The 19,765-nt window shown below is 39.0% G+C and overlaps 1 protein-coding gene and 1 non-coding gene across 2 annotated transcripts; one reads left to right on the top strand and one right to left on the bottom strand.

Moving 5' to 3' along the window:
- Positions 1–1,163: 1,163 nt before the first annotated feature.
- Positions 1,164–2,015, top strand: LOC115210205 (zinc finger protein 83-like). Its single transcript, XM_029778675.1, has one exon. It carries the CDS (start codon positions 1,164–1,166, stop codon positions 2,013–2,015), a length of 852 nt encoding a protein of 283 aa, XP_029634535.1.
- Positions 2,016–18,764: 16,749 nt separating this feature from the next.
- LOC115211320 lies at positions 18,765–18,872 on the bottom strand. The gene has a single exon (XR_003881589.1). It is a non-coding gene; the product is annotated as a U6 spliceosomal RNA (small nuclear RNA).
- Positions 18,873–19,765: the final 893 nt, after the last annotated feature.

Raw genomic sequence — 19,765 nt, forward strand, 5'->3', positions numbered from 1 at the left:
TTTTAAATGAACGAACTATTGAGTTTGGTTTAATGGCCTACCAATGTATACTATGAGTTTCTTTGCCCTAGGAGTCGGGAAGACACTCGGCAAGAAATGGAAGCAAATTTGAAAGAAGAAAAAAAAGTAATAATAATAATAATAATTATATTTTCTACTACAGGCACAAGGCCTGAAATTTTGTTGGGCAGGAGCTAGTCAATTATATTGACCCCAGTACTCAGCTGGTACTCATTTTATCAACCTCAGAAGGATGACAGACAGGATGGACTTTGGTAGCAGTTGAACTCAGAATGCAAAGAGCCAGACGAAATGCCATTAAGCATTTTGTCCAGTATGCTAACAACTCTGCCTGCTCACCATCTTAATAATAATAATAATAATAACAATAATAATAATAATAATAATAATAATAATAATAATAATAATAAAAAAATCGTATTAACTGAAATGGCTCATGTACTGAGAAGAGCACTATCGCTGTGAAAACAACATCCATCCATGAATTTATTTATTTATTAATTTTTAAATACATATTTTATCTGTGAATTTGCGTGTGTTATCTGGGAATGCATACAACGAGCTTCTCTGCCCTAGGTGTACGGAAAACACTCGGTGAGAAACGGAAGAAAATTTGAAGAAAGAAGGAAAAAACATAATAATAATAATAATAATAATAATAATAATGATGATGATGATGAATTACTTTGCATTATTTCATGTAATTTTGGAAAACGGGTTATGTTGTTAGCACAGCTCCCATGACTTTAGGAAACATTTTTCATGCTGAGAGTTGCTGAAGCATGGAAAAAACTGTCGGCATCAGTTGTTAGTTGTCGAAGCACTGCATCCTTCAAAACTTCCATGCTTTCTGAGATTCGCCAACACTACACTTGATTTTCTCCCCTCCATACACACGCAAGCATGTATCTGACTCATACACTGTTCACTTCCCAGACATTTATACATTACTGCATATACTTTATATGCACTTTTGACAAGTTGTGGTGCACCTGAACACTGTATATAATAATTTCATTATTATTATTATAATATTTGGTTCAGCTTTGATGTAGTAAACTTTTAGCAAGAGACAAATGAGACAAATATAATACTGCTGAATGTTTTGAAAACAAATAAAGAACACAAGAATAATATCAAAGATGAATGACAAATTCCATCAGTGTAAAATCTGCAATAAGGTCTTCTCCCGCAGTGCTAATTTAACCAGGCACATGCGTGTTCACACTGGGGAGAAACCTTATACCTGTAATATCTGCAACAAATCTTTTTCCCTCAACTGTACTTTGTATCGACACAAGCAAATGCACGCTGGTGAAAGACCCTATGAGTGTAAAGTATGTGGCAAGAGATTCTCGCAGACTAGTCACCTGTCGGAACATGTGTTGATTCACACAGGTGAAAAGTCGTATCAATGTGAAATCTGCGGTAAGACATTTTCTCGAAACAGCTACCTGTCGACACACAAATGGATGCACTCCGGCCAGAAACCGCACACCTGTAGAATTTGCGGTAAGACTTTCTCTCGTACCAGTCATTTGGCAAGCCACCAGAGCGTACACAGCGGGGAGAAACCATTCCACTGTGACGAGTGTGGGAAAAATTTCTCCCGCAACAGTCATCTAACGACACACCTGCAGATTCACACAGGTGAGAAACCTTTCCGCTGTGACATATGCGGCAAATCATTCTCACATAACAGTTATCTATCCGGCCACAAACGTATCCACACGGGGGAGAAACCTTATACCTGTGACACCTGCGGCAAATCGTTTTCTCGTAGTAGTCACCTGTCCAGACACAAGTGGACCCATACAGGCGAGAAGCCGTTTCGTTGTGAGACGTGTGGTAAAGCTTTCACTCAGAACAGCCACTTAACTAAACACAAATGGCTACATAGAGGAGATGAGGAATACCAATGCCAAATCTGTAATAAAACATTTGAAGAGAACAATCTCCTAGCCGCACATGTCTGGACACACACAGAAGGCTGATGTTTCATACTTTATATAAGATATCACTATATGTCATGAATGTTGCTATACTGATGGTGGTACCATCCTAAGATAACATGATACAATATTGTGTCTGAAACACTTATATATCTATATATATCTACATACATACATATATATATATATATATATATATATATTATTTTATAGAAGGAGCTTCTACAGGACTAGAACTGTTTCATTCAGATGAAATCTTCAGGAAGCTGGCTGTCAAAATAAGTTCTAGTATTTATGCATTTAGGCAGATTTAATGGAGTGGTGGTGGGGGACGTTTTTTGGGTAGGTTGGGTAGCTCCTGTAGAAGCTCCTTCTATAAAATAAATTACTTTACTCTGCTATGTATTGAGTACCTTATTTACTGTGGTTAACCCCAACTCAACCCGGGACCTACATATATATATATATACCGGAGTAAACACATAAATGTGAAACAAGGTGTAAAAAAGAGTACTCAAATACCAGTGGTAGAGTAATATGCTTTATTTAAAGCAGCAGAAAATTCAACAAGACCTGTTACTCTGAGTTTCATGTTGCCGTTCGTCAGACAGTTTTTGCTAGAATGTAAATTGTAAATTTTTCTAGCAAAAACTGTCCGACGAACGGCAACGTGAAATTCAGAGTAACAGGTTTTGTTGAATTTTCTGCTGCTTTAAATAAATATATATATATATATAATATATATATATATATATATATCATGAAGGTTGGCATCTAAAAGAAAGAGGTTTTATCAATATGAAATTGCTTTCTTCTAAAACTGAAATTTCTTTTAATAAATTTGCAGCTTTTGAACAGACACACAGTTTACATTTTGTAATATTTACATTAAAGCAGTGTCTACAAGTTTGCCCTATGCTACACATGGTTTTCATTTAAGATACATAAAGATACATATATGTATACAGATACATAAATACAAAAGTATATATATATATATATATAATATATATATATATATATATATATATATATATATATGTATGTATATATATATATATATATGTATATGTTATTTATTTATATAGACACATACATATATCTACAGATATATATATATATATGTTTATGTATGTGTATATATATATATATATTTATCATTTGTCATAATAGATCACTAGCCACTACACATTCTTTATATTCTCTCCTTGTTGCTTTCTGTGTTCCTTTCTGTGGAAGAGCATAGGTTCGAAACGTTAAAGACTTTTTCACTTCCCGAGCGTTATACTAATACATCTGTTTGTTGTCTACACCACCTGTCTCCCAATATATATATATATGTGTGTGTGTGTCTATATACGTATATATATATATATATATATATATAATATATATATATATACACACACAATATATATCATATATATATATTTATATAATCATCATTACCATCATCATCATCGTCATCCTCACCATCATCATCATCATCATCATCATCATCACCATCACCACCATCACCATCATCATCATCATCATCATCATCATCGTCGTCGTCGTCGTCGTCATCATCATCAGCTTCATTTAACATCCATTTTCCATTTGGATATAAATACTCGATACAAGTGATAATGTTTATTCATCTGTTTGAAGTTGAGATTTCACTCCAGTGCTACTCTGAACTTGACTATTATCATTACTTTCCTCAAGACAGTGTCTATACATATATATATATATATATACATATGTATGTATGTATGTATGTATGTATGTATGTATGTATGTATGTATGTATGTAAGTATGTATGTATGTATGTGTATATATATTTTACTGTTTTACTCTTTTACTTGTTTCAGTCATTTGACTGCAGCCATGCTGGAGCACCGCCTTTAATCAAGCAACTCGACCCCGGGACTTATTCTTTTGTAAGCCCAGTACTTATTCTATCGGTCTCTTTTGCCAAACCGCTAAGTGACGGCGACATAAACACACCAGCATCGTTTGTCAAGCAATGCTAGGGGGACAAATACAGACACACAAACACACACACATACACATATATATATAAATATATACGACGGGCTTCTTTCAGTTTCCGTCTACCAAATCCACTCACAATGCTTTGGTCGGCCCGAGGCTATAGTAGAAGACACTTGCCCAAGGTACCACACAGTGGGACTGAACCCGGAACCATGTGGTTGGTAAACAAGCTACTTACCACACAGCCACTCCTATATATATATATGTATGTATGTATGTATATATATATATATATATATATATATATATATATCAAGTTTATTATTGCCGGAAGCAAAAACATTTCAAATGAGAAATGAAATACTGTATGTCTTTATCATAGATTTTGTAGCAAGCTCACTTGCTTTCTGAGTTGAGAGAAATTCAAGTTTTGTCATTGGGAAATGCATAAACTTATCATCTTTATTCGCCCCGCCATAAACCTGAGATTTCCTGCCTAAAATATTTTGCAGACAATATGTACTTTACACATCACAAGTATATATGTATTACATACATATTTACACACTCACACATGCACACATACACACACATACACACACACACACACACACACATTGAGAGTGTAAGCAACTACCGTAAGATTGTGCATATGATGTACATATGTCATCATCATCATTGTTCGACCGTGGTCGAGACAATGGAATTTACCATGCTACGCCAGACTTCACGGTCCATCATGGCATTACGGAGGTCCTGTTGCTGGATGCCTGTATCCCTGGAGATTACATCAGGGTAGGAGAGTGTGCGCCCTCTGGTATTGCGAGTAGATGGCTTCCAGAGGAGAAGAGTAGAAATTACTTCTTTTTCAGCTCTACAACAATGTCCAGCAAACTGGACTCTCCTACCTTTCACAAGAGATGACACAGGTGGTAGTTTCCCATATATTTGCATTTTGGTTGGATGGCGCTTCCACGAGAGATTTTGAGCTCTCATAAGGAGGCGAGTGTACTTATATTGGTTAACTTATATGTACTTATATTGGTTAACTGCCAGTGTTTGACCCGAGCAAAAAATTTTTATAAAAATAGTGTCATAGGTGTAAAACATGCTGGCAAACGGAAGGGTGGGGGAGACGACTCAAAAAATTCACATTGGGTGTGTTCTGAGTCGTCTCATCACTTCCTCATTTGTCAGTGCAATTATTTTTTCTTCATATTCGTTTACTACACATTATTTTACACCTAGTACACTATTTTTTTTCAATTTTTGTGACAGGCGATGGGTGGTGTGCGGACTTGGATAATTCACACGATCCACTAACCTGACTTCAATACCCGACCAAAAAAAAAAAAAAGAAGTGCAATAGGTATAAAATAATGTGTACTAAACAAAACAAAAATGTGTGCTGGCGAACAAGGGTGGATGTGGACAGGACACAGACAATCCACACAATCAGACTAAACATTAACATCTCTTTACTCTTTACTCTTTTACTTGTTTCAGTCATTTGACTGCGGCCATGCTGGAGCACCGCCTTTAATCGAGCAACTCGACCCCGGGACTTATTCTTTGTAAGCCCAGTACTTATTCTATCGGTCTCTTTTTGCCAAACCGCTAGGTGATGGGGACGTAAACACACCAGCATCGGTTGTCAAGCAATGCTAGGGGAACAAACACAGACACACAAACACACACACACACACATATATATATATATACACATATATACGACAGGCTTCTTTCAGTTTCCGTCTACCAAATCCACTCACAAGGCATTGGTCGGCCCGGGGCTATAGCAGAAGACACTTGCCCAAGATGCCACGCAGTGGGACTGAACCCGGAACCATGTGGTTAGTTAGCAAGCTACTTACCACACAGCCACTCCTGCGCCTGGTCACAAAAATTGAAATGTTGTTTTACACCTATTACACTATTTTTTTTTTCATTTTTGTGACCAGGTGTTAACGTTGAGTTTTCGGATCCTGTAAGATTGCTCATGTGAATTTTCCGAGTCCTCTCCCCTCTGTCCTGTTCACCAGCGTGCATTTTTTTCTTATTTGTTTACTACATGTTGTTTTACACCTATTACACTATATTTTTTCCATTTTTTGCTCGGGTCAAACACTAGAGGTTAACCCTTATATCACACATACATACATATATATATACTTACATATACATATATATATATATATACATATATATGTGTGTGTGTGTGTGCGTATGTACATTGTTTTATGTTGAAAAAAATGCGGAAAGAGTATTAAATACATGTGATTCTCTACTCCTTCTAAAGTATTCATAATATGGTTTCTTTTTGACACTGAAGGTAAGAGCTTGTCTCCTGACTCAATTTTATGTGCCATGCAATATTTAGACAAAGGGTCTCACCTGAAGATCACAGTGACATGAGACATCACTCAACTCCAGTTGCAACAAATAAAACTATATACATATACATATATAAATATATATGTATATATATATATAATACAAATAAGAAATTGACATGTTTTCCTTTGTTAAGTTCTGTTAGCTCCTTTTGCATAATTATATTGGGTTGTCCAGAAAGTTTGTGCTGATTTTTAAAGGAAAGAAAAAGGTCAATAAATACTTGCCATTACATTTTTAATCAACCAAATATGAACCATTTTGTTGCACTGTGCGTCTCTATCTTTCCTTTAACTTGAAAATACTCTTTTCCCAGAATTGAGGAGGTTTCATGGCAAAGAATTCATCAAGGTATCTTTTTATGTCATCCAAGGAATTGAAATTTTTTACCATTAAGACTATTCTACAGAGAACTGAATAAGTGGAAATCCGAAGGAGCAATATCTGGTGAATATGGAGGGTAGGGCAACACATCCCAGCCAAGCTGCAGCAATTTTTGTCTGGTTCCCAAAGCATCAAGTGCTGAAAATGAACTTTCTTATCTTCCATTTTAAAGGGTTAGAGAATTAACACAGGTTGTAGGAACATAAACCTTCTTCCACGAAAAGATAGCTTAAACTGTGCTCTAAATGGAGGTGTAGTCAAATCCTATTTTATGGATTCAACCATATTCTAAAATAAGTCGAAAGGTAAACTATTATAAATCGGCAGGAACTTTCCAGACAACCTAATATAATACTCAGAAATATAGATATTTTTTATCTCTGAATTCTTTGCTGAAGTTATAATAATGTCACATCACCATTGCATTTGCAAAATATATTATTTCATGATATATCTGTGTGAGTTGTGCGTATATGTGTGTGTGTGTGTGTGTGTGTGTGTGTATATATATACTCCTACATTCATATATACCAGCATATAACAAATTTATTCCAACAATCTTACCTGTTTATTATATAACTATAGACAGAACATTTATTTCTTTTCCTTTTTCTTTTAGATTTCTCTTAGGTAATCTGTAATCTTAAATTTACATAAGTATTGATTTTCATCTGTTTTATTTTTCTCCTAAATATACCTTTCGAACTTATGGAGTGTGTGTGTGTGTGTGTGTGTGTGTGTATGTGTGTGTGTGTGCTTGCGTGCATGTGTGTGTGTGTGCATACATGTGTATGAGTGTGTGTATAATTTTCACACTGGGAAAAATATGGTGCCATGTATAATACATGTTTAACATGTAAATTTATGATGATTTCTCCTTCCACGAAATAACCAATTCAACTGACGATTCTCTACTGTTGATTCTCAAAATATTTCATATTTGCTATCTGTGATTTCCTACTCACACCAAAACATTAATAATTCAATATTATCAATGATAGTTGGTACTTTATTCTTTACCGACAGCGTGTGTTTAGGTGGACGCATGTATGTGCTTTTCGTATGGGCATGTCATAGTTTATTCTTACGAAACTGTTAGAAATGTGTCACTTGTTCTATGTACGTTTGTTTGTATGTGTGTGTGTGTGTGTAGGGATGACATGAATGGGGAGAGGAGTAATTGCCCCCCTCTCCTGGGTGCAGTTATGAAGCAACATCTAAATTTTCTCTGGACTATCATACCTATTTCTTTATTGCCCACAAGGGGCTAAACACAGAAGGGACAAACAAGGACAGACACATGTATTAAGTTGATTACATCGACCCCAGTGCGTAACTGGTACTTAATTTATCGACCCCGAAAGGATGAGAGGCAAAGTCCACCTCGGTGGAATTTGAACTCAGAACGTAGCGGCAGACGAAATGCCACTTAGCATTTCGCCCGGCGGACTAACGTTTCTGCCAGCTCGCCGCCTTATACCTGTTAATTGATGAGGGTCTGCCATTAGTGTCGTTGCTCTCTCAGGGCTCAGAACCTTTGTTATGCCACTCTGTTTGTGTGTGTGTGTGTGAACTGACTAGTCAATTCTTACTATGAGGACTTGGCCTGGCCAAATAGCAATGAGTTTTAATACAGGATCACAGGTCTCAATTCTACTGTATGACATCATCAGGCAAGTGTCTTATGTTGTAGCTTTAGGTCAACTCAAGCCTTGTGAATAAACAAAATTAGGGCGAGGGTGAGGGCTAGGGCTTAGTGTCAGGCTTAGAAACTATGTAGACAGCTACATAAAAACTGTGCAGAAGCCTATTGGATAGTCTATACCCATAATTCAATGATATGTGCCATGCTGGTTATGCATTGAGTGTACCCATGTCTCTGGAATACTCAGCCAGTGACATGCTAACTTAACAAGTAAATAATTCAGTTCATTAAGTAACTGGAAACTCAAAACGGAAGAACATCTATTTACTTAACCCTTTTGTTACCAAACCAGCTGAAACCAGATTTGGCTCTGTAGAACAAATGTCTTGTTTTCATAAGTTTTGAATTAAAATCTTCCACCAAACCTTAGTCACAACTTATGTTCCTAACACTAGCTTAATGATAACTAAGTTACTTTACTATATTCTTTGTTATATTTAAAGTAATTGAAAGAAACACAGAGTATCTCAACAGAATATGGTAACAAAAGGGTTAAAATATATAATAGAGAAACAATTCTTAACCCTTTCGTTACCAACCCGGCCAAAACTGGCTCTGGCTCTGTAGTACAAATGTCTTGGTTTCATAAGTTCTGAATTAAAATCTTCCACCAAACCTTAGTCACAATTTATGTTCCTAACACTAGCTGAATGATGACTAAGTTATTTTACTAAATTCTTTGTTATATTCAAAATAATTGAAAGAAACACAGAGTATCTCAACAGAATATGGTAACAAAAGGGTTAAAATATATAATAGAGAAACAATTCTTAACCCTTTCGTTACCAACCCGGCCAAAACTGGCTCTGGCTCTGTAGTACAAATGTCTTGGTTTCATAAGTTTTGAATTAAAATCTTCCACCAAATCTTAGTCACAACTTATGTTCCTAACACTAGCTGAATGATAACTAAGTTACTTTACTATATTCTTTGTTATATTCAAAATAATTGAAAGAAACACAGAGTATTTCAAAATAAATACAGTAACGAAAGGGTTAAAGAGCTGCAACTAAAGTCTGTCCCCTGTATGTATATATGTATGTCTATGAGGAAATATGTATTACTGTGTGTATATGTTTATGTGAGTTTTTCTCTGTGAGTGTGTGTGTATGCGTGTGGTGTATGTGTATGTGTATGTTTTTGTGTATGTGTGTGAGGGGGTGCATTTGTTTTGGTTTGTTTTCTGTTTGATTTTTGTTTTTGTTGTTGGTTGTTTTTTTTAAAATAAACTTCATTGTTGAAATATATGGAGCATTTTTGTTTCTTATTCATCATCCTCCTCCTCCTCATCATCATCATCGTTTAACATCCTTTCTCCAATATGGCATGGGTTGGATGGTTTGACATGGAACTGGCTTGCAGGAAACTGTCCAGACTCCAATTGTCTGTTCTGGCATGGTTGCTATGGTTGGATGCCCTTCCTAATGCCAACCACTTTACTGAGTGTACTGGGTGCTTTTACTTGGCAGTGTGGCATGGATGAATCTGCAGTGGTGTATGCGGGTGATTTGAAATAAAGACACCTACCTTCTCTTCGTCGACGCAGACCTCTTCAGCGGTAATGCACCCTTCCACGTGGCCCGACCCGAACGCTATAAATAGCAGCTGCTTTTCCCCTACCTTGACAAAGCACTCACACGTCCAGCTATGTTGGCTACCCTGATCAAAAAAGGACCAATGTTCCCCTGCCTGCACGCATGTCACTCCTGCCCTTTCCTCTTCCGGTCAGCCCCAAGTTCCGGTCAGCTCCCCAGCTGCTGACGTCATCCCACATCTGCAAAATATTGGCACTGACACCAGAAAGAACAGCGATCTTGCTTATCTTGACGTGTTTCATCAAGTACAGCAAATTGTCACATATCCAGTCTCATCATTTCCTCAGTGAAGGTCAGTATCCGAAGATCCTATCTCAGCATTCTGTCTTCCACATTCCTGGGTCTACCCCTTCCACAGAGCTCAGCATTTTCTTTACAGATGTGTGTATTTTTAAACTAACAGTATACACACAAATGACAAGTCAAACAGTAAAAACTGAGTCAACAATTTTAGACTGGCTCCTGTGCAGGTGGCACATAAAATGCACCATTTGAGCGTAGCTGTTGCCAGTACTGACTGACTGGCCCTCGTGCCAATGGAACGTAAAAGCACCCACTACACTCTCAGAGTGGTTGGCATTAGGAAGGGCATCCAGCTGTAGAAACTCTGCCAGATCAGATTGGAGTCTGGTGCAGCCATCTGGTTCGCCAAACCTCAGTCAAATCGTCCAACCCATGCTAGCATGGAAAGCGGACGTTAAACAATGATGAAGATGATGATGATGTATCTAACTCTTTGGCATTCAGATTACTCCACAAAATACATCATTATCATCATCATCATCGTTTAACGTCCGCTTTCCATGCTAGCATGGGTTGGACGGTTCGACTGGGGTCTGGCAAGCCAGAAGGCTGCACCAGGCCAGTCAGATCTGGCAGTGTTTCTACAGCTGGATGCCCTTCCTAACGCCAACCACTCCGAGAGTGTAGTGGGTGATTTTATGTGCCACCGACACAGGTGCCAGACGAGGCTGGCAGACAGCCATGCTCGGATGGTGTTTTTTATGTGCCACCGACACAGGTGCAAGACAAGGCTGGCAGACGGCCACGCTCGGATGGTGTTTTTTATGTGCCACCGACACAGGTGCCAGACGAGGCTAGCAGACGGCCATGCACGGATGGTGTTTTTTATGTGCCACCGACACAGGTGCCAGACGAGGCTGGCAGATGGCCACGCTCAGATGGTGTTTTTTATGTGCCACTGACACAGGTGCCAGACGAGGCTGGCAGATGGCCACGCTCAGATGGTGTTTTTTATGTGCCACCGACACAGGTGCCAGACGAGGCTGGCAGATGGCCACGCTCAGATGGTGTTTTTTATGTGCCACCGACACAGGTGCCAGACGAGGCTGGCAGACGGCCATGCTCGGATGGTTTTTTTATGTGCCACCGACACAGGTGCCAGACGAGGCTGGCAGACGGCCACGCTCGGATGGTGTTTTTTATGTGCCACCGACACAGGTGCCAGACGAGGCTGGCAGACGGCCACACTCGGATGGTGTTTTTTATGTGCCACCGACACAGGTGCCAGATGAGGCTGGCAGACGGACACGCTCGGATGGTGTTTTTTATGTGCCACCGACACAGGTGCCAGACGAGGCTGGCAGACGGCCACGCTCGGATGGTGTTTTTTATGTGCCACCGACACAGGTGCCAGACGAGGCTGGCAGACGGCCACGCTCGGATGGTGTTTTCTTATGTGTCAATGTTTATTTATTCACTTTGTTTCGAATTAATCCTGTATTGTCTTACAGCCGTGAGATTTCAATAATCTTACCATTTATTTTTAGGATCACATTGTAGGGTAGGTGTGACAAGCTGGATCTGGTCAGTTTGAGCATAAAACAAGAGAATGTTTGGGTCTGATATGGCCAAAGGCTTAAATCACTCCTAATCACCATCTTTTGGGGAATGAAGTAGTTTTTCATAGCTACTGAGGCCACAAAATTTTGAGTAGTGAATAGCGTGTGTATTTTTGTAGCAGTCAAGTATAGGCCAAATGATATTAAAATTAAGGATACTATTACCCTTCAAATACTACTTTCTTTCAAATGGCTTGATAATGATGTATTATTTCTTTTGGCCCAGTGGTTAGGGCAGCGGACTCGCGGTCGTAGGATCGCGGTTTCGATTCCCAGACTGGGCGTTGTGAGTGATTATTGAGCGAAAAAACCTAAAACCTCCACGAGGCTCCGGCAGGGATGGTGGTGATCCCTGCTGTACTCTTTCACCACAACTTTCTCTCACTCTTACTTCCTGTTTCTGTTGTACCTTTATTTCAAAGGACCGGCCTTGTCACTCTCTGTGTCATGCTGAATATCCCCGAGAACTACGTTAAGGGTACACGTGTCTGTGGAGTGCTCAGCCACTTACACGTTAATTTCACGAGCAGGCTGTTCCATTGATCGGATCAACCGGAACCCTCGTCGTCGTAATCGACGGAGTGCTTCCACTCCACTTTTGGCTATATGCCACAAGATGAGCCTGTGATTTAAGTACTGGGTCTTGAAGTTGCCCTCATGGATACCTATGCATTACATCAGGGGTGGGGAAACCACTGCTTACAGGTGCAATTGTAGTAAATTTTTCAATTATAAAATTTATACAATATTCGTATGCCCATCTGCAACATAGGTCACATTTCTACTACGACTTAAAATGGTTAGACTCGAACAGAAAATCGTCTGGCAATTGTCATTTGAATGGAAATTTTGTTTTCACTATAAAACACATATTGCTAGGTTTGTACCACCCCCCTTGAGACCCAACTACACAATAGCTGAAGAGGATAGGACACCTCACAAGTAATATAAACATCCTAAATTCAGTGGCAGTGTTGATGTTATGCATTGATTTAATGTGTTAAAAAAAGAAATATTGGAGTGGATTTGTTTGGCTAAAGCTCTTGAAGGTGGGGCCCCAGCATGGCCATAATCCAATGACTAAAATAAGTAAAAGACTTTATATTTATATCTCGAGGTCGAGCAAAACACTTCGGCAATTTATTCGGCGAGACATGTTAGTAAATAAGGGGAACAACTCTAATCAAGGGACATAACTATTCATAATCCTGCTCGCAAGATTCTTGTAAATGATTGTTCGATTGTTCAACGAGTTAATTTATTGTAAAATGCTACCCTAATTAATTCAAACAAAAAAATTCATTACTAAAAATAAAAAAAACTGCGGCGATCTTTCGTCTCTAGTAGACCTTTCCGTCGATTTCCGTAAATTTTTTTTTTTTTTTACATATGGGCTTGCGGGAACTTTTGAAGTAATATACATACATATACACAAACATACATGCATACATACATATACACATACACCGAGTAAAGAATTTCAGTTATCTCTTTCTTTCACACATTACTCTGTCTCTTCACACACACTAACAGAAGCACTTCACTTACACAACATACTCTCTGTCTCCCACACCCCATCAAACACACACACACACATGTACATCAATGCTTGCCATGCACGGTAACTTCAAAAGAACTTCCCTCGTCATACAATCACTTTCTCTTAGTCTCTTTCGCTCTCATTACTTCAAAAGTTCCCGCAAGCCCATATGTAAAAAAAAAAAATTTTTTTCGGAAATCGACGGAAACGTCTACTAGAGACGAAAGATTGCCAAAACTGCTTATATTTATCTACCAACACGTCACTAATTTTAGATAAAAAAAAACACAAAAAAAACGAATGAAATGTTTATATCATTTAGAAACTTCTAATGACGTGATTTCGTTTTTTGTTTTTACGCTTGAACTAGAAAAGAATTGGGTTTCGAATCCTTTGGGCAGAAATAGTTAATGGTTGCTCATGGGACTCGGATCCACGCAAAACGGTGAATCAGTAATGCTTGAATGAAACAATTGGCACAATATATTGGCATTTGTTCATGTTCCGGGACGTGAGTTGCCAGAAGCATTAATCCATCGGAAGTGGAGGCGCAATGGCCCAGTGGTTAGGGCAGCGGACTCGCGGTCATAGGATCGCGGTTTCGATTCCTAGACCGGGTGTTGTGAGTGTTTATTGAGCGAAAACACCTAAAGCTCCTCGAGGCTCCGGCAGGGATGGTGGTGATCCCTGCTGTACTCCTTCACCACAACTTTCTCTCACTCTTACTTCCTGTTTCTGTTGTACCTGTATTTCAAAGGGCCGGCCTTGTCACTCTCTGTGTCACGCTGAATATCCCCGAGAACTACGTTAAGGGTACACGTGTCTGTGGAGTGCTCAGCCACTTACACGTTAATTTCACGAGCAGGCTGTTCCGTTTATTGGATCAACCGGAACCCTCGTCGTCGGAACCGACGGAGTGCTTCCAATAATCCATCGGATATAATGCCTTGCCTTTTAAATTTTCGGGTTCGATAAATTGAAGTACCAGGCAAGTATGGATGAAAGTATAATCTATTTTACAACTCCTATCACCATTTTAGGAACGTCCGAAACTGGTGCGAGAAGCAACGGAAGGTATATTGAGAATGGAAACTTATTAACGAGTCGGCTAAATCACTGCCCCCTAGACTTTTTCATTGACTACATTCTGTATCCAGCGAACAGTGAAAGCATCAAAGACCGCGTTATCCAATAAATAGAAGAATATGATAAAGAAATCATATTCCATCGTCAGCAGGTCAAAATGAATGTCATTCGATAAAGGGTAAAGACCCCCTTCAGTCATGAGTGACCATGGGATTGCACCTAGAAAGTTACCCTCCTAGACACAAGTCCGGGCAAGGTTGTTTATGGAAGACCAGCAGTCGCCCATGCATACCAGCCTCCCCTCTCCATGCCACCAGTGTTATCCAAGGGAAAGACAAAGGTCGATACAGCTTGGCACCAGTGACGTCGCAACTCATTTCTACAGCTGAGTGAACTGGAGCAACGTGAAATAAAGTGCCTTGCTCAAGAACACAACACGCAGCCCGGTCCGGGATTCGAGCTCACAACCTCACGATCGTAAGCTCGGCGCTCTAACCACTGAGCCACGCGATAAAGAAATCATATTCCATCGTCAGCAGGTCAAAATGAATGTCATTCGATAAGGTGGGGTGTATAACTGTTAAGAGGCATGGGAGATAACTGCTAACTCTTCTCTATACTTCATTACTTCCCTTGAACTAATAATCGTTTGACGATCAGCATGAGATCTGCATTTCGTTTTTGGATTTGGTTTGCAAGATTCTTTATATGAGTTCGTGTGTTGAAGCATATTCTGTTGTGTCTGGAGAGAGTCATTTTCTTCTTTTTGTGTTTTACAATGTAAGACACTCACCGGTAAAATTTCCACTTATTTCTTATTTTATTTCCCTAAAATTTTCGTTGCGTCTTGCAACCTTTTGCAATAGTCTTGACTCTATTGAAAAGACTATTCGGAAGCTCTTGACTCTATTGAAAATACCATTAAAAAGGTTGCAAGACGCAACGAAAATTTTAGGAAAATAAAAATAAGAAATAAGTGGAAATTTTACCGGTGAGTGTCTTACATTATAAGGCATGAAAAAAAAAAAGAAAAAAGAAAATTACTCTCCCCAGACACAACAGAATAAGACCTGCAGTTTTGAGGAAAAGGGCTGAATCGATGATACCATCGAACTCAATTTTTGATCAATGCTCTATTTCAGGAGCCAGCGAACCGGGGCAAATTACCCCAAGTGGAGTAAAAATGGAAATCTTGGGAGTAATGAGGACTTATTAGACATAAGTAAAATTATATATATATATACTAGCAGTATCGCCCGGCGTTGCTCGGATTTGTAAGGGAAATAACTATATAAGCATTTTTAGTGAGTTATAGCAAAAAAATGCATTAAAAATGGAATAAAAAATGATGGTAATTTTGGTGTCTTCAAGCCATGAAGTCGTTGTTCTAAAAGAACGCTGGTCTCCTTGACAATGCTTTACGACGTTGATTTCCTTACACTCCCTTCCCCACAGCTTCACGAGGGAGGGAAGAAGAGGGAGAAGCAAACAGGTGCAGGTGTGACCATGGACGCCAACTCCGCCGCCATCGACACACGAAAAATTATGCATTAAAATGAAATAAAAAATGATGTTAAATTATTTTTAAAATCGTAGACTCATCGTAGACGCGCGCTAATAGCCAGACGGGCTTGATATGAATCACGACTATAAGATACCCAAATTTGGTTAAACTGCACCGCAAAATGTGGGAGTAGTTAGGAATCTAAATCGAAGGGGACAGACACTCACACAACTACAGTTTTATATATATACTAGCAGTATCGCCCGGCGTTGCTCGGGTTTGTAAGGGAAATAACTATATAAGCATTTTTAGAGAGTTACTTCCCTTATAAATTCGGGCTTTCTTAGCCATTTTTGTTTTGGTGTCTTCAAGCCTGAAGTCGTTGTTCTAAAAGAACGCTGGTTTCCTTCACAACGCATTACGACGTTGATTTCTTTACACTCCCTTCCCCACAGCTTCACGAGGGAGGGAAGGGGGAGAAGCAAACAGGTGCAGCTGTGGGCGTGGACGCCAACTCCGCCGCCATCGACACACGATGCATTTTATGCATTAAAATGGAATAAAAAATGATGTTAAATTATTTTTAAAATCGTAGACTCATCGTTGACGCGCGCTAATAGTCAGACGGGCTCGATATGAATCACGACTATAAGATACCCGAATTTGGTTAAACTGCACCGCAAAATGTGGGAGGAGTTAGGAATCTAAATCGAAGGGGACAGACACTCACACAACTAGAGTTTTATATATGTAGATATACGATCATCTTTCTCTTCCTGCAAGGACATTCAAAGGATTGGACGTTTTTTTTTCTCTCTCTCTTCTATCTTTTCTTTTTTCAGTGAAAATATTTCTCCCAGCATTCACTATAATCCTCTCCTTCTGGTCCCACGACCCTTCTTGCTTATTTTCATTCGGTTGCCCTATAGGTCTCCACTCTCTCTCTCTTTTACTCTTTTACTTGTTTCAGTCATTTGACTGCGGCCATGCTGGAGCACCACCTTTAGTCGAGCAAATCGACCCCGGGACTTATTCTTTGTAAGCCTAGTACTTATTCTATCGGTCTCTTTTTGCCGAACCGCTAAGTGACAGGGACATAAACACACAAGCAATGCTAGGAGGACAAACACACATACACAAACACTCACACACATACACACATATATATATATATATATATATATACGACAGGCTTCTTTCAGTTTCCGTCTACCAAATCCACTCACAAGGCATTGGTCGGCCCGAGGCTATAGCAGAAGACACTTGCCCAAGATGCCACGCAGTGGGACTGAACCCGGAACCATGTGGTTGGTTAGCAAGCTACTTACCACACAGCCACTCCTGCGCCTGTTTTTGTTCTCAACTTTGACCCTAAATAAATCCCAAATTTTATTTTAGAATTTATGGGAGCAGCTGTCTTTGAAGACTCGTATTGTCGTTGAATGCTCGAAATGAGGAGTAGACAGACAGCCGACAACTGATGAAGGGTCGCTTTTCTATGTTTACTTGTCTTGTTTTCCATTTTTTAATTTCATTGTTTGTGTATTTAAGTTGTTTGTTTTCGTATTTCCTGTTGTTTACACAGATGTTGACGTCCTGCACCCATATATGCATACATATATTATCTACACACACACACACCACACACACACACCACACACACACACACACACAAACATACACACACACACGCATATATATATATATATATATATATATATATTATATATATATATATATATATATATATATATATATATATATATATATTTCTATTCCTGAGCGTTATACTAATACATCTGTTTGTTTTGTACACCACCTGTCTTCGTCTTTTGTTTTTTCCGCAAACTCTCCCTATATATATATATATATATATATATAAATTAAGTTCCAGTGAAACACTGGAGTCGATGTAAACGACTAACCCCCTACCACCAAATTTCAGGCCTTGTGCCTATAATAGAAAGATTATTATTATCATAATTTGAAAGGCCTGTCGCTACGTTCTGAGTAGAAATTCCGCCGAGGTCGACTTTGCCTTTCATCCTTTCGAGTTCGATAAATTAAGTACCAGCTGCGTATTGGGGGTCGATGTAATCGACATAACCCTTCCCTCAAATTTTCAGGCCTAGAGCTTAAGTAGAAAGGATTATTATTTTTATTATTTAAAAATCGTTTTCCGATACTTTGAAATATTCTTTAGTTTTTTTCTTCTGAGAAATATTCTATTATGACGTTATGCAATTTGCTTTCTTTTAAAAAATATGATATATTATTTAAATTGGGAAATAGGATTTACTTAAAGAGAAAGTTATTGGGGCTCTTTTACTCTTACTCATTTCAGTCATTTGACTGTGGCCATGCTGGAGCATCGCCTTTATTCGAGTAAATAGACCCCAGGACTTATTCTTTGGAAGCCTAGTATTTATTCTATCGGGCTCTTTTGCCGAGCCGTTAAGTTACGGGGACGTAAACACACCAGCGTCGGTTGTCAAGCGATGTTGGGGGGGGGACAAACACAGACACACAAACATATACACACACATACATATATATATATATATATATATATATACGACGGACTTCTTTCAGTTTCCGTCTACCAAATCCACTCACAAGGTTTTGTTCGGCCCGAGGCTATAGTAGAAGACACTTGGCCAAGGTGCCACGCAGTGGGACTGAACCCGGAACCATGTGGTTTGTAAGCAAACTACTTACGACACAGCCACTCCTGCGCCTACAGAAAAATATGGAACGCTTCACGAATCTGCGTGTCATCCTTGCGCAGGGGCCATGCTAATCTTCTCTGTATCGTTCCAATTTTAGAATATGTACCGCCGTAGCTAGGTACATATTCTAAAATTCTAGGCTTTTACTCTTCTGAAATGTTCTTATTATGACGTAATAATTACCACATTGTTTTTTCATAGCTTTATTGTTTTAGCAGATATGAAATTATCTATCCAGTATCTTATCTGTTAAATCCAAAGCATCAGAGAGAGATTTCACCGACGAATATAGTAGACAAATGAGAAAGTTAGTTACAATCACTAAACACGTTTTAGGTATTCAACAGTGTCATAGAAAATACATAGATATGCGCAGGAGTGGCTGTGTGGTAAGTAACTTGCTAACCAACCACATGGCTCCGGGTTCAGTCCCACTGCGTGGCATCTTAGGCAAGTGTCTTCTGCTATAGCCCCGGGCCGACCAATGCCTTGTGAGTGGATTTGGTAGACGGAAACTGAAAGAAGCCTGTCGTATATATATATATATATATATATATGTATGTATGTGTGTGTGTTTGTGTGTGTGTGTTTGTCCCCCTAGCATTGCTTGACAACCGATGCTGGTGTGTTTACGTCCCCGTCACTTAGCGGTTCGGCAAAAGAGACCGATAGAATAAGTACTGGGCTTACAAAGAATAAGTCCCGGGGTCGATTTGCTCGACTAAAGGCGGTGCTCCAGCATGGCCGCAGTCAAATGACTGAAACAAGTAAAAGAGTAAAAGAAAAGAGTAAAAGAGTAGATATCTTTATACTAAATTGTGTCGGACTTTGTCTTCGCATATACCTATATATCCTAACACACACACACATAGATATATGCACGCACAGGCACACATTTATACAGCCGTGAGGGAAATTGTATAGATGTATAGATGTATACATAAAAGACCTCCTTCGGTCATGAATGATCATAGGATTATGCGTAGAAAGTTACCCTACGGGGTACAAGTCCAGG

Source organism: Octopus sinensis, linkage group LG4 (genome assembly GCF_006345805.1).
Source record: "Octopus sinensis linkage group LG4, ASM634580v1, whole genome shotgun sequence".
NCBI lineage: Eukaryota > Metazoa > Mollusca > Cephalopoda > Octopoda > Octopodidae > Octopus > Octopus sinensis.